The sequence below is a fragment of the Drosophila willistoni genome (assembly GCF_018902025.1).
Source record: "Drosophila willistoni isolate 14030-0811.24 chromosome XR unlocalized genomic scaffold, UCI_dwil_1.1 Seg8, whole genome shotgun sequence".
Taxonomy (NCBI): Eukaryota; Metazoa; Arthropoda; class Insecta; order Diptera; family Drosophilidae; genus Drosophila; species Drosophila willistoni.
The window spans coordinates 1,440,802-1,458,603 of record NW_025814059.1 but is presented as its reverse complement, the minus strand read 5'-3'; the positions used below and the strand labels follow the sequence as shown (position 1 = coordinate 1,458,603).

At 33.5% G+C, this 17,802-nt stretch overlaps 2 protein-coding genes across 6 annotated transcripts in view; both read right to left on the bottom strand.

The window, feature by feature from the left end:
- Nucleotides 1–108: 108 nt before the first annotated feature.
- On the bottom strand, nucleotides 109–3,562 carry LOC6645886 (angiopoietin-related protein 7). 2 transcript variants are annotated; one of them, XM_023177630.2, is made up of 5 exons: nucleotides 3,300–3,562; nucleotides 3,003–3,127; nucleotides 1,528–1,739; nucleotides 1,195–1,384; nucleotides 109–1,135 (listed from the first exon to the last, which is right to left on the bottom strand). In XM_023177630.2, the coding sequence occupies exons 1-5, from the start codon at nucleotides 3,495–3,497 to the stop codon at nucleotides 418–420; spliced, it is 1,443 nt and encodes a 480-aa protein (XP_023033398.1). In that variant the 5' UTR covers nucleotides 3,498–3,562; the 3' UTR covers nucleotides 109–417. The 2 variants fall into 2 exon arrangements, with proteins under 2 accessions (XP_023033398.1, XP_023033399.1); XM_023177631.2 differs by having other exon boundaries at nucleotides 1,606–1,739.
- Nucleotides 3,563–13,471: 9,909 nt separating this feature from the next.
- Nucleotides 13,472–17,802, bottom strand: part of LOC6645883 (cyclin-dependent kinase 14) — an 81,262-nt gene continuing 76,931 nt past the window's right edge. For all 4 annotated transcript variants that reach the window (XM_002068489.4, XM_023177645.2, XM_023177643.2 and 1 more), the window contains 2 exons: nucleotides 17,610–17,789; nucleotides 13,472–14,110 (listed from right to left, as the gene is read on the bottom strand). In XM_002068489.4, the coding sequence (XP_002068525.2) occupies nucleotides 14,046–14,110; nucleotides 17,610–17,789 (245 nt within the window). In that variant the 3' untranslated portion in view covers nucleotides 13,472–14,045. The remainder of the gene's footprint in view (nucleotides 14,111–17,609; nucleotides 17,790–17,802) is intronic.

The window sequence follows — 17,802 nt, the reverse complement described above, 5'->3', positions numbered from 1 at the left end:
GGAATGAAGTCTCATATATATGGAAATTTGTTGCATGTTCCCTAATTGTTCGATTAGTCCACTGACGCACACACATAATCGTTCCCTCTCTCTCGCTCGCACTCTCTCTCTCTGTACACATACTTTATTAACTTAGGGTATTAAGTAATTTTCCATAAATATTACACACACACAACATTATCATGATATATATATATAGGTATATATAGAGACAGTCACACGCGACAAATGTTACGAGAGGTTAAAGCTAAAATTGAATTGATCGTGAAGAAAGCAACTCAAAAACAAAAAAAAAAAAAAAAACTGCATCGAAAACTGGAGATTCCCTGATTATTAAAAGCAATTCTTCTTCTTTTTCTTCTTCAGATGATGAAAATGGCAAATGGCAGTTGTGTTCCGCATCCAAAATTCGAATACCTAGCGCTGTCCACCATCCTCTGGGGCAATGGGGCGTATGAGCATTCGAACTTTGAATAGCGAATACTCGAGACCCTGGAATTTCTCCCAAAAGATACCCGTCTGACCGGCATTCGCATAGTTGCTATCAACGTATGTGCCCATCAGATTGCTGGTGGCACAATTGTTAAACCAACCGGCACCCCTGTGCCTCTGGGCACAACTGCAGTCCACACAGTTATCGTTGTCATTGTCAATGGTACTGAATTTGGCTCCAGCCTGATACGATAATGAATCCCCCGCCGAGGGTTGCAGCTCGCTTTGGAATTGGCCTAATAAACTCAATGGATAGGCTTCTTTCTCACTGCCAATGGCAAAGGATGAATAGCCAGCGAATGCAACATTTCCCTGGAAATCCTCGAGTACAATTCGCAATTCATGGAGCGTTGAGGAGGTCAGAGCATGCAGTTTGTCCAGGCCAATGAAGAAATCGCCAGCCAAATTGCCGAAACCATCCTTATACTCCAACCAGCTGCGTTCGAAATTGATGCCATCCTGTCCACGGCTCATTATCACTGTCCAATCCTTATCGCAGGGCACATAAAACGATTCCGATTGCGGTGTCAATTGCAATTTAAGAATTCCATTGATAGCCAGATATTCGTCCAGACAGCTTGTCGCGTGTTCCATATAACCGGGTCTTGGCTGTTGTCCTGCCCGGTGACGTTGCAGATTACGTCTACAAATGGAAAGGATGAGAGTAAGCTAAATGGAATTCAATTGAGATATCTGCCTTACCTATTATTCTGCAACACTTTACGCACACTTTGCTGCAAATCCCTCACATTGATGGCCGTTGAGGCCAGCAACGAGGCTAAGGCATCCAAACGCTCTGGCACACTCAATACAAGATCACTTTGATTTCTACGATAACGTTCCGCATCCTGATCCTCCTGGGCTGCCGCCTGGCGTATGGGTCGAGATAAATCTTAATCGATTAAGGGATAAATCATAGACATTAGTTGGACAATTATCTGGATATTATTATATCATTTTGCAGGCATAAGCACAACAACAAACAACCAGAAAGAACAACAACAACAACAACATCTACAACATTTGTGTAGCTACCATTTAGTTTATGACGATTTCTTCTTTTGTGCTTCAATTGCCTTACTAAACGAGATCCAAAAACTTGATCTGTTTCACCTTTCAGTTCGTCCAAAGTGTTGCGAGATAAACGTTGGATATGCTCGAAGCTATCGAGACGTTGCTGGAAATCCATTTGTTGCGCCTTCAATGATTCCATGCGTCCCGTATTGCTCTCCACCAAATTATCGATTCTGGAAACAACAACAAATATGACATGTAAGTTAAATCAATAATTATTCTATTCTCATTAATAGAAACATGAATTTTTTTAGGCATAATGGAGAAGTTGACTTATTTCTATAGTTGAGCAAATGAAGTTATTGTCTTTTAAGTAAGATAGATTGGTTTTTGGAACAATCAACATTTGAATATATCTCTCAAAATGCCCTATTTCAAATGTAACAAAGTTCATTTTGACGTCATTGTGCATATCATACTTATTAGGGTCGTTAAAACAAACTGACATTGGGCATTTGGCAAATGATTAGAGACGCGACGAGTCGAGTCAACCTCATTATATTTAGCTATCAGCTTAAAAAGTTCATTAAGCATAAGCCTATTCTTTGACTCTCAAGAAATGCTCTCGATTAATGGAGGAAATGCTATATACATATTATTTGTATTATCAGCTCTCGATTCCAAGTAACATGGATCGTAAAATGTATAAATGCATTTCCTTTTTCAAGTGAAATATTCTATTCTCCCCTTGAATCTATTGGAATTTGGCATTTGCCTGTTTTCTATCCAAAAATTAAAGAGATCAGCACACAAAACAAATTGCAAATATCTTTGAAAAAGAAAAAAAAAAAAAATAAAACGAGCTGCTAAATGGAAGCTGCTGTTTAAACATCTTATAAACAATATCAAGTTAAAATGAAATGCCGACTATGCCATACCCTATAAAGAGTCATTTCCCTCCTACGTTTGTTTGTTTAAAATTTTTGCCACTTTGTTAAGGATTGGACTGTTTGTTTAATGTTAAGTGAAATGTTCTATAACTAAATTGACTGACAGTCTAATTGACAGACTGACTGACTTGAGGCAGATGGACGCCCACTGCCTCATGGCACAGTAGGGGGGTTTTTTTTTTTCTCTGTTGTATAGGGTATTTGGCAAATATTTTTTTAGCAAATTTATTACCAATGGCAGGCAGATGTTGCCTCATTCATGGATCATTAAAAAAATTGCTTAACCATTTTACAATATGTTCTGCTAGACAATCGTATAATCGAACAACAATTTTCAAAAAAACACACAGAAATGTGTGAAGTGTTGATTGTCTTTTCAGTTTTCGTTTAATTTACCGGTTTTTTTTTTGTCGTCCAAGAAAAAGAAATAAATATATATAGATTTTATATATATATAGAGGTAGAGTAGATAGTATATATCATGATGATGATGATGATGATGATGAAGAAGGGAAACTGGTTCCAGTCACCAATCTTTTCACTTACTTCTTATCGATGACTTCCAGACGGTGACGCTGGTCCTCATCCAAGGTCGCCAAGATGCCAACACGATCATGCAATTTCGTCATAAGTTCCTTATATTCGCAATGGGCGGTGGCGGCAGACGTTGACTATATAAGAGGAGGCCAAAAAGAAAGGCCATGAGTTGTGTTTTTTTTTTTGTGACAAATAACAAAACGAAACCAAAAACGGCCCATGCAAATACAAGGCCAGGCACAATGAACTTGGCCAGACCATAAACGAAATGAAACTCGTTACACGGTCGAAAAGGGAATAACCTACACGGTAAGCAGAAGATCGAACTCTCGAAGACGGAAGCGTCTGTTGGCGTTGTTGTTGATGATGAGTTTGCTGGAGCTGCGGCTGGGGCTGGGGCTGAGGCTGGGATGGTGACTCTGTGACGGCCCCCAACACGCCCCACACTAAGGCCAGCAGACCAATAATGTTGATCATTAGATTTAATTGAGGCTTCTTCATCATAATTCTCTTTCACTTAACACAAATTTTGTTTGTTTGTTTACTTTAAAAAAATCACAAAAAAAAAAAAGAAATACACAAAACAAATCATTCAAAAATTGGCATCCAGCCTTGAGAGAGCAAACTCAGAAGAACAAACCGCCAATTTCTAGTGTTAGTTAAACGCTTTAAAGACGTCCGTTCATTTAAAGATTCGCGAAGCGACTGAACAAAAAAATTCACTGGATCTGCTTCTGATCGTTGAATAAATCAAAAGCTTTTGGCTCAACAAACAAACCAAAAACAGCAAAAAAAAAAAAGCTCATGTGATGAATGGGAAAATATGGAGAGGAGAGCAATAAGATTGTCGCGCTTGATACCCTGTAGTGATGTAATTGTAAAGGGTATACACACATTTGCCAACAAAAAAAAAAGCTGAAAAATAACAATTTATGTACTTATCAAATCTAATCAAAAGACAATAAGCTTTAAATCTTAGTAGCAGTAATAGTAATTTGTATTGTTTAGCAGGGTATGACAAAGTCGACTTCTAATCTCCAATATGAGAATGAGAAAAATCCCCTTTTAGTTCGTCGTCGATTTCTTTCGTTTTGGTTGGGGCTTGTCAATCAGCCAGCCAATATGAAGTAGGTTTGGGGTCATTATTTATTCAATATATATCAACAATGTAGGTGGATTTTGTTGCCTTTTCACGGGGTATTCCTATGCCCCATTGAAATTCTTATCTATAAAGATATTTATATACCTCTTTGTTGTGTATTAAGGGCGTTTAAGTATTAAACAGAATTATGATTCCATCAAGTAGAAAAAGTATATATATTTTCATTTAAATATAAACAATAGATGGAGAAGATTAACAAATTCCTCTTATAACTATTGATTTTGATTCATTCATTCATTCTCTTTGCTTGGCCAATAGTAGAAGGTTTTGGATTTTATTATTGTTTTCTTTAGTTTATCGCATTTTTATATCTTTTACTTGTCTTAATTGCATATTATTTGTATTTTGCAACTTTTCTATGAGTAGAAGCAATTTGTTTACTTGAATATAAGAATTGAACCTTTTTTTTATCACTTAGTATTAGCTCTTGCAGTAAAGTTTTATTCTACAAAATTAAAGACTGATGTAAGCGTATTTTAATCTTTGTCTTAAGTTCAGAGTGATTCATGATATTTTTTGGAATTACTTTACTTGTTTAAAATTTAAACAATTGAAAATGAATTCTATAGATGAGATTCTTTAGAAAATTTCATTCAATTGACTTTAAAATCGTTTATCATTAACTTGTTAAACCATTTTTGTTTTGAATTGTCTTTCAATTTTATACTTTTGTTTTCAAGCTACTGACATTTAAAGTTAATTTCACTAACCACAAATTGTATCTAAAAGTTCATACTAAGATTTAGTGAGATATTATTTTAAGTGTTGTTTGCTAGGGTATACGACATTTCTATTTATTTATTTAGTGTTTTTTTTTTGTACTAGCCTTTGCTCACTCTTACTTTTCATTTTGTAATTCTGGACTGACCAGTTTTGCTTTCAGGCAGAGTTCATTCCACTTTTTTTTGTTCTTCTCTGTAGTCGCCCCTTGGTCAGGTGTCAGCTGAATGCATAACATTTGGACTATCCCAAGGCAAAATTGTAAACCCTTTTGCGAGTGACTCACGACGAGACGAGCCACAGCGTGAAATGAATTTCAAAATATTTTAGAAATATTTATATAGAGATTTATGTGTGTGTATTTTCCAATGCGATGACAATTTATTTATAGCAATCCGTATTCTATTTACGATATTTATTTACTATATCTTTGACAGTCTTCTTGCCGTCATCTCACGATCTTTATTGAGAATGCAACTTTTTTTTTTTTTAATGAGCCACTTTGTTCCGCATTATGTCATTCATATAGAAAAAATATTTGTCTATAATTATATTATTTGTTTTTATTTTTCCTCATGCTGTTGTTGTTGTTGTTGTTGGTCATCCCAATGAGTGAAACCTTTTACCTTTACCTTTTGGTTTTTTATATCTATAGTTAGTTAGTTTTTTTTTGTTTTGTCGACCAGCTGGCTAGCTAGCTGGTTTGCTTGAGCTTGTGGAATCGTGCAAAGATGCTTAGCTCTTGATATGATTGCAAATTCAAAGGCCTGTCTGTGGTCCCATCTTCATTCGGCCCCACAAAACCCCCACCCCCAACCGCTCTCTCTCTCTCCCACGGTTCGTTCCCTGGCCAAAACTCTTACCAAGATGAATTTGTTGATGTTGATGACGCAAACATTGATACAGTAAGCGAAGGAAGATGAGAGGGAATGAAGTAAAAAAGAAAAAAAAGTTTGTTAATGTCATGTAGCATGTACAAAAAATCAGTATGCTATATGTACCGACTATATACATATGTAAATATATATATTTACTTGTATTTGTCCAAAAAAAGAGTTGTGTCATTTGCATAATTAAGGCCTTTCAGCTTTTGATGTTGCTGTTGTTGTGGTGGTGGGAGCTGCCTGCCTATGCCTGACCCTCCTTCCTCCCTCCCCCGCCTTCAGCGATTTAATTAAGTTGAAGGCACTTCAATTGAGAGAGCTCTAAATAAGCAAGATGAATTAATTTCCAGAAAAAAAGAAAGAATAAATGATGACTGAAGTAACTATGTATGTATGAATGTATATAATAAATTTTTAAATTCCAAACAATTTCAATCATCATACAAAATTATTGTTTGATTGTTATTTATGAGACAGTCAAACAGCAGCAAATGGGCCTTGGTTTTGCTTTCGTCAAAATAATGGGGCAGACAGATTACATTGTGTCCTCTCTATTAATTTATTACAACAAATAATAATTATTATATTTCAATTTCTTTACAGAGACTACCAAATCGATGAAGTTGCGAAACTCTTGGAGGAAATTCTATCCAGGACTAATGGCCTGGGAATCCCCTTTTTTTGCTTGAACAAGGCGCTATCAATTATACTAGTATATGTATATGTACATAAGGAAATATCCTTTAGCAAAGAGTCTTTAAGTCACGTCAAAAGCGTTTATTAGGTGTCTTATAGCAAATGGGTTGTCCTGTCAACGAAAATATGCTCAGACCAAGAATGTTTATCAAATTAAAATATTTTGCGAAATAGACTAGTTCATTAATCTATGTTCCGTAAATAATTAACAGAAAGTTTTATAAATTTAAAGGGATATTTTTTTAATGGCTTAAAATGCTTAAAACTATTAAAGAACTAATTTCGTCGAATGCAGGATAGAAGATCTAATAGTAGCTTTTCGAGGGACATTTCTGGATCTGGTGTTGGATGGAGCATTACAATCTCAATAGTTTTTAAAATTAGACAGTTTCTTATAAATGTTAGTTTTTGTCATTTTGTTAATGTTTATAGTATGTTTAATTAATTTTAATTTACAATAAAAAATGTAATTTAAGTTCAAGATATCAATAAAAATATTAAATTAAAAAATACAAATAATCATTTCAAAAATTGTATTTCTGTTGGCGTTGGTTTTTTTGTTTTTCATTTTTCAGCTTTAAAAGTCCTGGCACAGGACGCAGAGACATTGTTTTCAAGAATGTCTTTGATGATCTCTATTGATTGGTATAAACGAAAAATGGGGTCGTCTAAGGATGCATGGTAATGTCAGTCGACGCGCATGAACACGGACTTCCATCAGTCGAAAGGATTTCGCGCTAATCCCTTAAATGACGGAGTTATGATCACTTTGATATCTCGGCTCTCCGTAGGACTATCGGAATGTCCTTTGCACCAACTAAGGTCCTTGATGATTGGAATTTTCTCACACCACTTTCGTCTTGATCCTTCAAATGAGTTGCAAAATATTTGTAATTTTTCCTCAAACAGAAAAGTCCTTTTATTTCGGATCCTGAAGGACATTCCAGGATCTGATAGTGTCAGTCGAAGCGGGTCATCACGGACTATTACCTAACAAAAAAAAACATCCTGAAAATCCTTGAAATGACCGATTTATAAAGACATTTGTAGTTTATTTTTTTTTTTTAATAATTTTAAACCAGCCGCCTACTAAGTAATTCTGTTGGCCTGGTATTTCATATTTTCTCCAGAGCAAATTTCATCGTTTAAACTTCAAATATCGTTGCCCGCTAAATTCAAATATTCCAACTGACAGTTGAATTCAAAAATTCAAATTCCCAAAAGTCCGTTAAGCATTTTAAAATATTTTAAAACCAGCCACCTACTAACTAATTCTGTTGGCCTGGTGTTTCATATTTTCCCCAGTACGAATTTTGTCGTTTAATCTTCAAATATCGTTGCCCGCGAAATTCAAATATTCCAACTGACAGTTGAATTCAAAAATTCAAATTCCCAAAAGTCCGTTACGGATTTAAAAATAATTTTAAACCAGCCGCCTACTAAGTAATTCTGTTGGCCTGGTATTTCATATTTTCTCCAGAGCAAATTTCTTCGTTAAAACTTCAAATATCGTTGCCCGCGAACTTCAAATATTCCAACTGACAGTTGAATTCAAAAATTCAAATTCCCAAAAGTCCGTTACGCATTTAAAAATAATTTTAAGCCAGCCGCCTGCTAAGTAATTCTGTTGGCCTGGTATTTCATATTTTCTCCAGAGCAAATTTCTTCGTTAAAACTTCAAATATCGTTGCCCGCGAACTTCAAATATTCCAACTGACAGTTGAATTCAAAAATTCAAATTCCCAAAAGTCCGTTACGCATTTAAAAATAATTTTAAACCAGCCGCCTGCTAAGTAATTCTGTTGGCCTGGTATTTCATATTTTCTACAGAGCAAATCTCGTCGTTAAAACTTCAAATTTCGTTGCCCGCTAAATTCAAATAATCCAACTGACAGTTGAATTCAAAAACCAGCCGCCTGCTAAGTAATTCTGTTAGCCTGGTATTTCATATTTTCTCCAGAGCAAATTTCGTCGTTAAAACTTAAAATTCCGTTGCCCGCTAAATTCAAATAATCCAACTGACAGCTGAATTCAAAAATTCAAATGCCCAAAAGTCCGTTACCCATTTAAAAATAATTTTAAACCAGCCGCCTGCTAAGTAATTCTGTTGGCCTGGTATTTCATATTTTCTCCAGAGCAAATTTCGTCGTTAAAACTTCAAATTTCGTTGCCCGCGAACTTCAAATATTCCAAGTGACAGTTGAATTCAAAAATTCAAATTCCCAAAAGTCCGTTACGCATTTAAAAATAATTTTAAACCAGCCGCCTGCTAAGTAATTCTGTTGGCCTGGTATTTCATATTTTCTCCAGAGCAAATTTCGTCGTTTAAACTTCAAATATCGTTGCCCGCTAAATTCAAATAATCCAACTGACAGTTGAATTCAAAATTCAAATTCTCAAAAGTCCGTTACGCACTTAAAAATAATTTTAAACCAGCCGCCTTCTAAGTAATTCTGTTGGCCTGGTATTTCATATTATTTTAGGACAAATTTTGCAAGACGAAAAGGATTAGTTGTCCTTGACGAATATTATACATTTCCCATAAATTTATGGGAACTTGATATTTTCTTTAAAATTTTGACACTTTTAAATATGTTTTCTGTTGATTTTCAGACTCATTGGAAATGATGTTTTCCCTGTAAAAAATTTTAGAGTAAAAATATTCAGTTAATTTCATTTTTTTTTTGTGTTTTGTTAATTTTCCTTGTTCCACTTTTATTAAATATTAAATTATTGTACAGGTTGAACTTATTCAAATTGTATTTAGTTGCTTTTCATGTTAAATCATAAACATTTAATAATTTTCTTTGCTGTTTTGTTTTATTTGTTGGTTTTCATTCTTTTTTTTGCTTAAGTTTGTTGTTTCTTTACTTAAATGTTTTGGTTTTTCCTCATTCTTTTTATGTTTTTTTGTGTTTTGTTTGTTTTTTTTTTTGCTACTTAGAAATCAACTACAGTTATTTACAGAATGTTTTATTCTCGGTTTTACCCTTTACGTTTTCCTTTTCTCTTACTCTTTTTTTTTTTGTATTTTATGTTTATTATTTTGACCTTTTGGTTTAAACTTTCTTTCAACTATACAAAAAAAAAAAAAAAAAAAATGCCTGCTCCTACAATTTGCTTAGAGAATTTAATTTTTCCAATATTTTTTTTGTAGTTTTTTTTTTGTATTTTTTTTCTTTGTTTAATTAATATTAATAGATTTATTTTGTTTTTAACAAAGGTACATTAAATATTTACGACAAATTCAATGCATTAAAAATATTTTTTTTTTTTTTGGTTTTTTTCTTGTGTTGTAATGTTATTATTACTTTTTTTTTTGTTTTGCTCAAGATTCTTTTTTTTTTTTTGGTTTTGGTTTGCTTTACGATTTGTTTTACCTTTCTGTTCCTCGGGGGTCTTTAAAGTTAGCCAACCCCCTTACCCCCCGCTAAAACCCCCACCCATCTAACCACCAAAATCGCTGCCTAAATACTAGAATAGAATACAACTAGAGACACAGTTCAGCTAAAAACATTCTTACGACTTTATCGATTACTTTAAAGATTAGCTTAGAGTTTGTTTTTGTTTTTTTTCTTGTATTTTTTTGGTTTTTTCGAATGTTGTGCAAAAAACTTAAAACCACAAAAAAAAAATATACATAACTGTCAGCCAATTCATATAATCGAAATGAGAAAAAGAATGGCTTCGTTTAAAAAAATGTTTGTCAATCTTTGCTCTGATTATTCGTTCGATTCGATTCGATTTGTTCCATTGTTGGCTCTTTGGCTTATAAACTATGGACGTAACCTTCGGGATGGGAAAAGTGCATAAAAGTGCGTTGTTTTTGTTTTGTTTCTCTTCATTTTCATTTGATTTCTCCTTTTTTTTTTTTTGTTTGCTGGCGTTTTTCTTTTTGTTATTCCTTTTTTTCTTTTTCTTGATTTTGGATCATTCGTTTTCGAAAAGATCAGTTGCAAGTGAGTGTGTGTGGGTGTGTGTGTTTACCCAATTAATTGAGTTCATTTCGCAGTAAAACTCAAGGCAAGACTAAAAATAAGTGAATGCTATTATCTTATTGTAATCAAAATGAAAGAAAACACAAAAAATTGCTAATATTTAAGCTTTGCGCGTGCAGAAATTTTGGATTTTCATGTGGTTCTATACGCACTTGCAGAGAATTTTAATGTTGGGCATATTAGTTTAGCTGTAATCACCTTAAAGAAGACAACACTCGGACAATTGACCAAAGGGCATATCGATCAGAATTTTCCAACAATTTTCCCTTTTTCCATTCCGTACGTTTAAATCTATAATATTCATTCACTAATTCATAATTGATGAAAAAGTTGATGTCTGAAAAGGTTTTCATTTACCAAGTTCAATTTCATTGGTAAGAGATTCCTGCAAGGGTATAGAAAATTTGGCATGCCAAATTTAAAATTGAGTTTGCTCTTAAATTTGCATCATTTTTTGTTTTGTTTTCTTCTCTGTATAGTTTATGTGTTTTGTTTTTGTTTCGTTTGTTCAGTTAGCAAATAAGTTTTAAACAATTTCGCTGGCCCAGCATCATCTACATTTCGATTTTAGTTTTAGTTTTGCGTTTTGTTTCTACACTAAAGTGCCTAAAATTTTGTTTACTTTTCATGCTGCATATTTTTTTCTTCTTCTTTGTTTTTTAGTTATGTGTTTAAGTTGTTCTTTATTTTTTGTTTTTTTTTTTTTTGCATACTTTTTTCATAAATCACAGAAAAAGTTTATTCATTTGAAATATTTTATGTTTACTTTTGGTTTTCCGTTTGCTTGTTTTTTGCTTTGTATTTTTTTTTTGTTTTCTACAAAATATAATCTTGTTGCTCGAATTTTGCATACTAAAATTGTTAGCCACTGTCTATAGTTGATAACAGGGTGTTCTTTTTTTTTTATCTCAATGTGGTTTGGGGTGACTGTACATGAAATTCAGAATGATTCAAGGCTGCCCCACCGGAAGATAATGTCAAAAAACAAAAAGCAGTATGATTCAGGCCTGACCAAATGTGCCTTAAAGTTCCCTTGCCCACCCCGCACATTGAGATAGATCACCCTGTATGTGTGTGGGTGTGTGTGTGTGTGTGTGTGTGTGTGTGTGTGTGTGTAGGTGTATAGCCTTGGCCTTGGCCTAACCAAGAACACAAAAAAAAACTTTCTATAGGCTTTATTAGTCCTCTTTCTTCTACTTCTTTTACTTCTCCTACTTTGCTTTCTTTTGCTCGATTCTCGTACTTTCTTCTTTCTACTGCATTTTGATCTCTCATCTTTTGTTTTTTTTTTGGGGGGGCAAATCAGATTTGCTTTTACAATATTCATAATATATTTTCTGCTACATTTTTAGTATAATTTTAGTTAATTTCTTTTACGCAAAAACTTTAGGTTTTGTTTTTTATTTTCTCTTTTTGATTCCATTTCTTTCTCTCTCTTTCTATCTCTTTCACTCTCTGTTTTAAAAAAAACATTTTGGAGTTTTGTCTTTGATTTCAAATTTGCACATTTGTTCTCGTCTGCGTCTCACTTTCATTTTTCACTCATTTGCTTTTGTCCTCTTTTTTATTGGCCTCCATCTCGCGCCCCCATCTATCTGTCTATTGCTATCTCTTTCTATTTCATATATGTTAGGATTAATTCATCTGACTTTTTTTTGTTTTATTACAATTTGTTTTTAATTTATTAAGTTTTTCTTCTACTCTAGGGTAAATTTGTTTTTTGTTTTTCCACTTTGATTAGTTTATTTGTTTGACTATTTTTTGGTTTTTTGTTTTCGTTTTTGGTTTAATTAAGAATTTCAATTTTTAAAAAATGTCATTCTACTTTCTTGTTTTGGCTAAATTTTATTTTGTTAATTGTTTGGTTTTTGTTTCGTTTGTTTCGTTTGTTTAACTATGTTCGAAAAATGTTGTTATTCTTAGTTTTCTTAGTTTTCTCATTTAGTTGCTTTTCCATTCTCTCTATTAGACTTTGAAATTTCACCCAGCAGTGCGTGCAACCAACAAAAGAATGAAAAAAATGAATAGAAACATACACAAAAATTGGAATAGAAATACTCTAGAACAACAAAAACAAAAAGAAATTCAAAATCGGCAAGAAAACATTTCATTTTCCATATTAATTACTTTGCCAATTTAATTTCATTTCCTTTTATAAGAGAGAAAGCTAAATTTTATTTAATTCATTTATTAATTAAATTTAGAATTGCCTTTTAATTAAGTTCATTTAATTTTCAATAACTTTTCCACAAACTTAAAACTAACTGAAAAAAATCTCAACAAATTCTCTAGAAAAGAAATATAAAAACAAATAAGAAATAAACAAAAGATCAACTGATTATGGTATAAATGATTTAAATTTATTTTCTTTTCTGATTATTATTATTATCATTATCATTGTTGCTTTTTACATAAATTCATTTAATAATTATATAAAAAAAAAAAAAATTATAAAATTTATCACTTAAACAGCGCGGCAAATAGTATAAATATATATATATTAATATATATATATATATATTAAAAAAAAACCGACATACATGCACACATACACACATACAGAGATGATTTTAATTTCTTGTGTTAAATGTTTCTCTCTTCTTCTTTTTCCTCTTGTTTTTCTTTATCGTTTCTCGTTACAATTGCACTCGAAATTTGTTAAAGCAATTTACAAGTTTCATTCACAGACAGCACACATAAAAATTTGAGAAATTTTTACAAAAAAAAAAAAAATACACTTCATTTAACAACTAATTTAATTAAAAAATAGGAAAGGGAATTAATTAATATATTTCTATGCACAAAAAAAAAAAACCTAAAATTCAGAACCTAACTGCCAAAAAAAAGAAAATCATAAAGAAATACATTGGGAAAAAATTACTTTTGAATTTAAAAATTTGACTAACTTGAGTATACCCTTTCTCTGACACACAAGCTCCTAACATACATATACATATATGTATGTACATATATATGTACCTATATATTTGCAGAAAAGGACACATAGAAATGGCTAGCTTAAGATTGATAAACTCCTAAATTAAACTTTAATGTCCCAGGCACGAAAAAAATTTGACTTGAAAAAATGCCGCCGTTTACGCCGCTGCTGCTGCGCTGCCGTAGTTGTAGTATCTATATATATATATATGTATATATATAGTATATATATCCTCTACTCCTATCCATCCGTAATGAAATCAAACTAATAACTATAAAGTATGATAGGATTATGGTACATCATCATCATCATCATCATCATCATCATGATAATCCTTTTTTCGGTTGCTCTTGCTCTTGCTGCGTTCCTTTGACATTCCTTCTTTCCTTTCTTCCTTATATGGCTCTATCTATCGTGGTATATGTATGTTTTATATATATTTGATGTCTTCATTTTAGATTCTTGGGATTATGTTTTACGTGGGGAAAGATGGTTCGGGGACTGAAGTTGAAGGTGTAGGTGGAGGTGGAGGTGGAGTTTTGGAGGAGGGATTGATCTTTCCTTCTTCTTGGGTCTTGTTGTTGTTGTTGTTGTTATTTTTAAGTCCTAACAATAGAATCGTACACCATCCACAGAGAGGACTTGCTTTAATTTTCATTTATTCTGCCGATTTGGCTCTGTATAAAGCTGAACGCCTTCCACAGTGAATATTGAGGTTTCTGCAAAAGTAGATAAAGAAAAAAATCAGAAATTTTTTAATAATTTAACATATTTCATTTTAGAGTTATATAATTAATTTATATAGAACAAACAATATGTATGGCAACACCGACTGTTTGAATACCCTATTACTGAATTCTAACACTATTTTCTTAATTAATAACTTTTCTTTCAATTAATAACTGATTGCTAACCCTTTCAGTGTTGTCTATAGGCAACATTTTGTGGTCCTGAAAGGATTATACTAATCATAAGATTCATTTCACCCTAAGAATATTTAAACCTATGTAGAATTCTTCAAAATTTTCAATTTCCATAATTGTTGATGTGGATTTAGAATATAAACATACATATATGCATTAGGCCTCAGCTTTATGGGTAATGAGTTGTCCCACATTGAGAGATGACATAAGGTTGGGTTTAGAGCTCAAAACTATTTGCCACATCAATTAATATAGAGAGTTGCATGAATATATTCAAAACTATCTGTTACTTCAAGTTCACATATTCGAAAACATACTTTTTTTTTAACCAAATGCTTTTTAGAAACTTCTAACAAATAAAACTTGTATTAATTCAATTCATTATAATTTTAAGTCTCATTTATTTGGTTCATTATAGAACTGAATATATATCAAATGACGATTTGAATACATTCATTCAGCTCTCTAATAGAGTGATATACCTGTACACACTTGAAGGGTATGGCAAAAGTTTGAAATTATGACAAGTATATGACATAATTTTATTTCGGCAATTAAAATTGTCCAGGGAAAATTACATTTTTGCAGCAACATTTAGTCACACCCACCAACACACACACACAACGACCCACCCACCCACACACACACATGAACCGCAAAAAGCAGAAATGCTGAATGCTATGGTAAAGTGTTAAGGAATCGTTAGGTTTGGGATAGGGTGGAGTGAGGTGGGCAGGCAGCGGTTGTTGCGGTTCTATGACCAACTATCCCCTTGCCCTCGCCTTTGCCCTTTAAACGAATGTTGACCTTTTGCCTTGTACCCTTTGGCCTCTTCTCTCTGTGTTGACCATGATAAATGAGGCACATTAGTTGGATTTTAATTGATTTTATCTCTTCCATTGGTCCCATAGAGGATGACACATTGTCATGGCTAAAATTCCCTGAAAATTCCCAGCTTTAATATTTCCACCGCTCACCCCTCTTGGCTAAGGGGGGGTTTGAACACAAACGCACGCCCCTGTCGAATGCATTATTTAATGAACAAACCAAAACTGCAAAACCCCAAAATCAAGAACAGCAAATGCAACAACAAAATTTCAATCATCATTTGGCAGTGATTTCTCTCACTCTCTCTCTCTCTCTTTCTCTCTCTCCCTCTCTCGCTCTCTATCTAACCGGAAATTAGCATACAATTTTGGTTTTGACTTAATGCGCCGTTTTTAAATCAAATTTAAATATAAATGCAATTTCACACACACACACAGAGAGAAAGAGAGAGAGAGACAGAGAGGAAACTATACATCTAAATCATGGGTTAATCGCATTTTAAGCACAACTCTCTGTCTGTCGCTCTCTCTCTCTCTCCATCTCGATCCCACATCCATTTAAAGAAGAACTTCAGTTTAGTACATTTGATTCATTTGGTTTTTGGGGTTTGGCTTTGGCATTGCCCTGCTTATCCTTTTTTTGCTTTTGTTCTTTTCTGTTTATGACCCAGTTGCATTAGGGGAATTCAAAGAGGCTCTATCTCTACCTCTCACTCTCCTTCTCGCTCTCCCTCTTTCACTGTGTGCATTTGGAATGCATTTGGCAAATTGCTGGCGAGTGGAAAAACTTTATTTTTTTTTTTTAAGGACGTTGCTTGTAAATTGTTGCTTTATTTGCCCTTAGAGGCGGTTTGCGTTGAATTCTAATTAATGCAAGTGCCAGGGACGGATTCTAAAGGGCAAAAGGATCTCAAATAGATACATCTATCTATTATTAAGTCATATTCAAAAGCATTCTATTAATCTTTTATTGAATCCAAGTGTAGAGCTCTGAAAATCAACTTATATCAAACATATCTACACACAGATCGATCTATTATCCTTTTGTTTTTTTGTTTTTGATGATGAACCAATACTGAAGGATAGTTCTATTGGGCTTAAATCAAAAGAGAGTTGCGACTTGACAAGGTGTGTTTTAATTTTCCTGCTGAATCTATTATGAAAATCGCTCCTGGCAAATTGCTGTGGCACTTGATAGTAGAAAAAACTTGAAAGCGGGCATAAATATGGTGTTAATTGCATTTTGCAACTCTCTAACTATCCTCAAATCCCTCCCCCTTCCCACAATTGTTTGCTATATAGCATTAGCTTGGGGTGGAATGGAGAAAAAAAAACACAATTTGCATAGAGATTTTCTAGAGATTTGCACTGATTAATGAATTTTCCATGCATTTTCTGCCATAATAATCAGAAGAGATTAAAAACCAGGAGAGGCAAGTAACTAGCAAGGACTAGGAGGAGGCGTAAAAGGCTGCATAGTTGATGCATAACTGAAGGATTAAAGAGCTTTGCCCATTATTTGAATTATCAGTTCCTCTTGAATTGGCGGGCTTTAATTGTAATTCCATTATCTACATCTAACGAAATGCTGCTTTTAACAAATTATAGTCATGCATATTGTTATTGTTGGAGGGAAAACTTTCATCATTTGAATTGAGTTAATTTAATGTCACTTGATTTTGTTGTTTCGGTTTTTATTGTAAAGTTATCTTGTTACCCATTGAGAAAAGTTGCCCAACTTTTCATTTCTCTCTCTCTGTCGCTCTCTGATTCTTTGTGGTTGATCTAATTAATAACTCGACTTGTTTATCTGACTTTTCATTTGGTTTTGGTTCGGTTTGGTTTCGCTCTCCTCTGCTGTTGCTCTTCCTTTTGTAAGGAAACTTTTCAATGGCAGCGACGACGTCTACCAACAACAACAAGGACAACGACCCTTTTTTTTTTTTTGTGTGCAACTCATTATAAAAAACTGAGCTAAAAGAAAACTTTTCTTCTACTACTTGAAATACAAATTAAAACTGTGAAACGCAATTACTGTTAACTATATCTACCTCAGCCCCAAACATTAGTTAAGAACCAAAACCGAAACAGTCTGCGAGTGTGGGAGAGGGGTAGGGTAAGGAAAGAGAAAGCAACAACATATTGTCGCGAAACTTAAATTGGCAACAAGAAAAGGACTTTGGCAAGTCAAAGCCTACACCGCCAGCCATCTCATTGGAAGCTCTGCCATATATTTGTTGTTGCAAAAAAGAAAGAAAGAAAAACTTTAAGCAAATATTTCGTTATTTTAATTGGTTTTCACTGACTTTACTCCATCTTCAACTACACAGTTCTCTGTCTCTTTCTTTCTGTCTGTCTCTTTGTCGTTTTTTAAAAAAAAAGTTAGTTCCCCCCTCTCTTCTCCCTCTATTCGGTGTTGCTTGCCATTGTTTAATTTTTAATATATTAATTCAATTTTCGTTACATACCATCTGGCAATTCGTAGAGTTTCTGTGGCAATTGCGCAAAGTAGGGATGCTGCAGTGCATCGTCGGCTCCAATGCGCTGCTCGGGATTCAATTGAAGGAAAGCGTTAGCTATCGTCTCGCCCTCAATGATGTCATACAGTCGTGGGAAATTGTGACCCAATTTGCGTGGCCGATAGAAACCTAGATAGAGAAG